Source organism: Elaeis guineensis, unplaced genomic scaffold (assembly GCF_000442705.2).
Source record: "Elaeis guineensis isolate ETL-2024a unplaced genomic scaffold, EG11 Super_Scaffold_31900, whole genome shotgun sequence".
Classification (NCBI taxonomy): domain Eukaryota; kingdom Viridiplantae; phylum Streptophyta; class Magnoliopsida; order Arecales; family Arecaceae; genus Elaeis; species Elaeis guineensis.
Window position 1 is genome coordinate 3,209,679 of NW_027332420.1, and position 7,628 is coordinate 3,217,306.

Below are 7,628 nucleotides of genomic sequence, written 5' to 3' on the forward strand. Positions count from 1 at the left end.
CAGCGGCTAACCATGGCCATTCCACGGTCTATTCCCGACCGACTGAACCCAGAGGTCCGGTAGCCGACCCACCTGAAGCTCGCCGACCGACGGAGGAGCCCGACGCCACTCTGTTGGCCACCGACCTTGGGTCGGCCGACTCCACCAACCGCCGTACGGCCGCCAGACGTTGTCAGCTCTGACACGGACATGCGGCACAGTTACCTAGGGGCATTGTCCCGCCGAGAGCCGGGTCAACCCTGGTGATTAGACGGCTACACGGCGACATGATGTTTTCACGGCGGCTCTGACAGCCTACAGTGAGTTGACAGTTCCTCACTTGTCCGCGCCATTAATGACGGCGCCATACCGTGCTCCACTATATATACCGGGGAAGGCAACAGTGCAAGGGGTCGATCCGCCCGTCTCTCCCACATACGCAGGCTCGCTCCTCTCTCTTTCTCCCTCTCAGAGCTCTCTGTCTGCATTTCACTGTTGCCCAGTCACCTCTCTGACTTGACCGTCGGAGGGTCCCCGCCGGAGCCACCTCCGGTCAGTGCGGACTTCCTTTTGCAGGTGCACGCTTCCCGGCGATCGGACGACGAGGCGATTGGCCGCAACATATGGAAACATGAATTGATGACTTCCTTGGAAATAATCATAACGTTGGGTTACAGTCAAGCGCTATGTTTCTTCTTCCCCTTGGGTAGGAGGTATGGGAGTTCAATTGTGAGTTACATCGACTGCTTCAACCCTAGTGGGGTGGGGGTAAGGTATGGGAAGAAAGTGGGGATTAGCCCTTCTTGTCTCAAGAAATATAATCATAACGTTGGTTTACTAAACCTTGGTTGGAAATTATTTGAAGAAATTAAAATTATCAAAAGATTATCATCATTCTTTTCGAAGTACGCAAGTAGTAGGATGCATGCCAATGAGTTCCTTCACTCAATCACCGCTTGTTGGACAGGTTTTACAGCTATATTTCTTGGAAGAAACAAGTTTGACAAGCAGATCTTTGGAGGCTATCAAAGCAGTCAAAGTATCTTCTAGAACCTACTCTCTCTCTCTCTCTCTCTCTCTCTCTCTCTCTCTCTCTCTCTCTCTAATTAAACAGGCATGCAGACACATCTTCAAGTTGATGCATCTATCGCATTTATGTAGGCAAGCAATTTTAGGAGGTATTACAAGAACATAAGATTCATAGAACATGTCACCAAAATATACATAGCAAGTACAGGCACTCAAATCTGAGTATGATTTTAGTCACTTTGCTTTCAAAAAAAAAGGCAAGATTTATACAAATTACAGATTGATATGGGACATTCTCCTTGTCATACAATGGAATTTAAAAATAACACCTATGTTGCATGAAATAAAAAAATATATTGATCAGGGATACTGCTACCAGTCACCCATCAGACCACCACTCATTTTACCGGGTTGATGTGGCATTCAGCAATTGGTGCGGTACACAAACTTGTCCGTGGAGTCAGCCAATCACCAGCTTCCACATTGTACTAGTAAACTGGGTGGTGTTAGTGTGTCCATGTAGTTAGGGGAGAGGCTAAAACATACATGGCATAAAATGTTCTATATTACTAACAGTAATTCAATTGTTTTTCCATCATGTGGTATAGTGATAAATTTGCTTGCTGCAACGCCCATGTCCATGAGGCTTAGAGTTCGATCCCAAGTGCTCATTACAAGGCAAAGGTATGTTTTCTCCGTCTTAGAATACATCATGTCTTCTTGGCTTGTGATTCTATTAAATCCACAAGTCTAAAGCGTTTATTGTAGTATATGTTCTGTCTATTTTGGCTAGAGAATATAACAAACACATATAGTAGTAGGTTGATGATCTTGAAAAATATATTCTTCTGATTTGTGTTTCATTGCAGGTCCAGAGATACCTATCGTTCTCTTCTCCATCCAATGCCAAAAAGCTCCCCAGATAGCAAATGAAGAAAGCTAGGGGGACGCAACATGGACTTGGAATGCTTGGTACTCCTCTATCCCATCTCACATGCTTAGTTATTACTTACCTTCTTACCGTGAAAAGTTTTAACTTTTAAGAATCAGCAATGACAACAATGTTGCTAATAGCATGAGGACGGAGGACAAAGGTGGCGGCCTTGTTGCTGAACATACTGGTAGGAGCATACAATCATTTATGATGCAGAGGGTTCGAAAGAGATCAGAACCTCTGACCATACCAGTAGAACCAATCTAGAAGAGCACCTACAACCATTCTCCTGACATTGAACTGTGAACCAGAACAACCTTCAGAAGAAGTAACAGCACTTGCATATCAGCAGAATACCGTCCTCTTGTTGTAACTCAGTCAACAGATTCCACCAAATATATGTTTTTATTTCCAAATATATGTGGATTTATTATCTTGTAAAATTGGAATCTGTATTCTAATTTCAAATGTGTAGATTTATTTTATTGTAATTTACTATCCTTTTTCCAATAAGAGGACTCGTTATTATACTCATTCCTATGTTCATTAGGACTTCTCTCTAATTGCTTTATGGACATCTCATCAATGAAGTACCTCTCAAGTCTTCTACAATATATTCACCCTGCTCCATTAAATCCTTGATCCCTGTTGGATAAAAATCCTTTAAGATAATCATCTATTAAGGGCGTGACGTGAAACCTCTCTTGGTAGTCCTGTTACTAAGGGACTATGCAACTTTAGACTTTGTTCTTTGCTGAAATATTCACTTTTTTCTCTTTTAGAAATAGCGTTCGATGATAATATCCAAATCAGTGATGAGGGATACGTAAAAATATGCTTTATCTATATTTTAGGGATCAGTGCTTGTTGCACATTAGGCACCCTATGTACATGCACTAAATTTAATGCAAAATAACTGATCTTGTTACTTCATTATACTAGGTTATTTTCAAACTTCATAGTAGTTTGAAGAACCATATCAAGCTTACGAACTATAGTCCATAATAGAATGATTAACCTACCTCTTTATATAATGATTTTATGCATACTGAAACTTTGGAGAGTCCAGACATCTTATGAGATAGATTGGTTTAATGCAGCCTAAGTTGTAGTGCTACACTCTTCACACTCATTTTGTGCTCAACAAAGACTTCTAAATTGTAGATATCTCTACTACATGATCAACTAAGTTTCCTGATTTTCTGAAACCAGATTGATGTATGACGAGCTCGAAATTGGCATTAAGATTTCTGTAACTTGAAGAAACCGAGAAACAAGATGGTGGAAATGGTGGGGAAGTGCATGATATCCAGTAGCATGAAGAACAATACTGCAATATTGTCACCTGCATGCCATCGAACATGAGGAAATTGTGCTAACGTGACTTACTGTCGCATCTCAGGATGATCAAGATAACTGCATGTCTCAGATTTCATTTAGACAACCTATGTTCCAAATGGTTCACTTGAAGGGTCAAGAACAAGGAATCAACATCAGAACACTAGTTCTCCGTAGAAAGTGGGCAGTGCTTTTCAACCAAATACCATTTCTCTCGAAAAAGGATGTCTTACATACATCTACGTAAACGAAGATGATCCTTGGCACGACGGTAAGGTTGCCTATTATGACCTAGAGCTCACAAGCCCAAAATATGAAAATAGTCTCACTGCATGTAAGGATAAGGATGCATACATCGGACCCTCCCCAAACCACACAATGGTGGGATGGAGCCTCACACATTGGGCTGCCCTGTTTATATACATTTATATAAACAGTTTCAATTATCTTCCTAGGAAATAGGAGTTTATCTGTCTTAAATGAAATCAGGCCATTCATACTGCATAGCTCCCATTCACCTTCACCCATGATGGTAGTTTATCCAACGTTTCAAGAAATCATAATATTTCTGGAATGAAACAGCAATATTTCAATTAGATATAACAAGCATAGCACAAGTTTAAGACTCTTTCTTTCCATGCAATTGTGGTTCGCCCTTCACTCTTTAATAAGGTCAAGCACCTACGCTCTCTAGTTTTTTTTGATAATTTGTTGGTTTGCAAACGAATATGAGACTTAACGGCCATGGCATGCACATGAAAAGAAGAAAAACTTTTCATTTCCTCATGGTTTTCCCTATAGAATCCAGCAAAAGCAGGAGCCAGTTGCATGCTGAAATGTTTTAGATTTTAATAGTATAGTTGTTGAAGAAGCGTACCTCAGCCTTTTTTTTTTTTTTTAAATTTGGTTAACCATTTCTATTGGCGGGAAATTCTCTTATGTTTTTAGCACCTCAATGAATCCAGATGATCATCAGTAATCACCCTCAAACAAAGATAAGGAGGAAAATCGAAGAAAAGAATAAAGGATATTAGGTAGGTTAAAATTATCGATGAGATAAAGAGGACTCCTCAGCTTAATTCCTGGCCTTGTAGTCCTCTGTTCACAATGATTGTCCAGCCACCGATTAAGGAAAAATGGTAGGATAATGCACCCCAAGAAGTGGCTTCTCAAATGCATGTTGTGTTAGGCCTGATTGACCTGGATTACGATTCTGTAAATTAATTTAGCAGTGAGTAAACCCATAATAGATCTTCTTTAGCATCCTAGCAATCTGCTATTGTATCTCACAGGATCTTCACAATTTTCTAAATCTAGGTACCCCTACATAAAAAGAAATAAAATGACAACCATAGATTTCAGTCATGATGAAGAACTTGATAGATATATGTTCAAATAACCATGTCAAAAGGGATTTACCGATAACATCCGTCAGATGAAACAAAGATTGAACAGAAAATTTGGAGGCCACATGGTGAAATGAGCTTTTCGCATCCAAAATAAAGACCAACCTTAATATGTTTGTCCAGTCTTGAAACATAAGATTGTTTACCATGCAAGTTAACAGCAGAACTTGGGACATGCAATATACGTTGGTTTATTCAAGAAGCGCTTAATGGAAGGCTCTGATCCCATTGATCAAGATCATTAAAGGAAGATTTCATAAAAAGGTTTCCTATTCTAATTCACATTCTTTAGTATTTATTTATTAAAGAGTCAATTTGGAGGTGTAATTACTAAAGATGGGTGTATCCAGAAAAATGGGCTAATAGTGGGACTCTCACAAAGCATCCTAATCTAAACTTTCAAAGAGGGAACTAAAGATAGAATAGGATAAGACTATGAGGAAACTGAAGTCAGGAGATAGGATTTTTCTTGTATCACAGCACTTGCCAAAAAGTGGCTCAAAGCCTCACAAGCTTCACGAAACAGACAGTTGAAAGGACTTGAAACTATAATAATAAGGAATTGATTGAAACAATTGTTATCTTGTGCTAACTCCTACAGATTTTTGTACTTCAACAGAACTTGACCACCAATCAGACTATCTTAAATAACCATGTCCTTGATCCATCAGTTTGAAAATCACCATTGGCACAAGTTGTGCTTTATAGTTGTCGGCCAACCCATCAATAACATGTTTTGGACAGTGCATGGCAACCAGAATGACTAGTATATTTTTCCTTCAAGTAGATTGAAATGCTAATTCCCAGTAATATTCCTTCTGAGTACCTCCATTTCAGCTAACACAGCCTTCTCCTTTTACAATTAGGAGTTTAAAGTGCTTTACAACTGGTAACAGAATGGAGATATGAAAATGCAAGCCATCAAATATGGAAAAAGAATGGTAAGCAAACACAAATGGCAGAGCGATTCCTAGTTGTATTATTTTGTTTTTTTAATGCAGAATCTTTTTGCTTCTTACTTTCAAAACTTGATGTGTCTTAGCTCTGCTGAAGTAGCTAAGATTTGTTTTCTCTATGCGAGCATTTTCATATACCATTATGGTTACAAGATCAACACGAATTTTTTGAGATCATAACAACTCCAGTCTGTATGTAGATTGTAGACTTCATAATTTCACCATAAAATGGTGAACAACTTCTGCGCTTATTTACAGTTCTATACTTAAACCTGAAATATACATGAACCATAACTCTAATAGTAAGCACACCTTCTGATTCTTCATCTTTCAATGTCCAAATCTAGCACACATATAGCCGCCATGTTTCTCCCATATACTTTAATTTTCAAACTAATATACTTTATTGAAAAAGAATAAAAAGAATAAGTTGCAATCAAGATAAACCCAATTCGATATATCTTCTAAAGAATACTTAGGAAAAAATCTTTCTGAACAGTCAATTATTTCACTAACATTGGAGTCCTGTTTCATCATATTAATTCCATACTCACTGTTCATACATACTGTCTTAAAAAAAGAAAAACCTAGCATCCAAATACAACTCTAAAAGCACAAGCGCATACATTTGCTAATTAACTTCACTAACTAATACTTGCACTTGAAGGAGGACTAAAATTCTATCCAGTTACATCCCTAAATAGCACAATATAAATATAACCGAATAGAAGAGAAGAAGAGTGGAGTGGATAGAGGGGCTCACGGGTTAGAGTAGGGTCAGTCGTTGGCGGTGGCGAGCTGGAGGGAGAGGAGTTCGTCCTCGGGGATGGTGCGGATGCGGCAGTCGGAGCGGGGGTAGGAGGCGCAGAGGAGGGCGTAGCCGCGCTCCACCACGTCGTCGCTCAGCATCCCCTCGCTCTGGTCCACCTCGCCGGCCAGCAGCCGGGCGGGGCACGTCATGCACACCCCCAGCTTGCAGTCGTGCGGCACCGACAGCCCCTCCTCCAGCGCCCGCCCCAGGATCGTCTCCTCCGGCCCCACCTCGATCGTCCTTGCCGTTCCCTCGTGCTCGATCGTCACCTTGTACGCCGCCGCCAACGCCGCCCGACGGCGGAGGGGGAGGGCTTGGTGGTTCTTCTGGTGGCGTGGGCTGGGTTGGAGGAGGAAGGGCTTGGTGGCGGTGACGAAGTTGAGGAGGCCCGTCGCTGTGGCCATTTCCTTTTATTCTGTTCCCCTGCTGGTCTGGTTAAACAGCCTTTGTGGGATTTTGGGGAGAGATCGTCCTGCGGCCTGCGAAGGATAACGTGGGGCTCCCAAAACCAAAGCTGCCGATTTTTTTTTCTTTTTTTCTTTTTCCGGGATTATTACGAAAAGGGCCTGACCTCGATGGGTTCGGGTTGGATCGCGAAAGAATGATCCGATTTTTTTTTTTTCAAACTACCGAAAAAAAATTTTTCCTTTTTCTTTTTTTTTTTCCTGATGTTCACCACTGGATCGCCAACGAGAGCCATGCAGACAGATGAAACTGTTTTAACGGCTGTGTGAGAATGATCCCGTAGTTGGATGTGAAAAGATCGAATGATCCCATAGTTAGATGCGAAGAGATTGATCATTCTTTTGTACGAAAGATATAATCTGAATCTAATCCTGATCGATTGTTACATGCCCACAAAACTGTACCTCGAGTGCATCGGCTAATGCAGGCATCGGTCCACGTTCTCAAAAACTTCTGCTCAAATTTGATGAGAATTCTGTGTAGCTAACTTGACTGATCGACTAGCAATTTGATTCTCCTTAAAATATAATGGATGGAGACCGGAAGGGAAGAGGGCAGGTGTGTCCCTCTCTTGTTTTCTTTATGTTTTTTCCATTGGCATGTCATCTACGGCTGCAATTGGGACGGGAGCTGGAGCCTAGCAACCATCTTCCAAATCAACCAAGACCCATTTCAATCTAGGCCATCTCCTTCAATTTTTAAGTCGGCCA

General features: G+C 40.9%; 1 protein-coding gene across 2 annotated transcripts; it reads right to left on the reverse strand.

The window, feature by feature from the left end:
- Nucleotides 1-1,160: 1,160 nt before the first annotated feature.
- On the reverse strand, nt 1,161-6,909 carry LOC105035425 (ferredoxin C 1, chloroplastic). 2 transcript variants are annotated; one of them, XM_010910974.4, is made up of 2 exons: nt 6,406-6,909; nt 1,161-1,496 (listed from the first exon to the last, which is right to left on the reverse strand). In XM_010910974.4, the coding sequence occupies exon 1, from the start codon at nt 6,855-6,857 to the stop codon at nt 6,420-6,422; it is 438 nt and encodes a 145-aa protein (XP_010909276.1). In that variant the 5' UTR covers nt 6,858-6,909; the 3' UTR covers nt 1,161-1,496; nt 6,406-6,419. The 2 variants fall into 2 exon arrangements, with proteins under 2 accessions (XP_010909276.1, XP_010909273.1); XM_010910971.4 differs by having other exon boundaries at nt 1,161-1,504.
- Between the last annotated feature and the right edge of the window lie 719 nt (nt 6,910-7,628).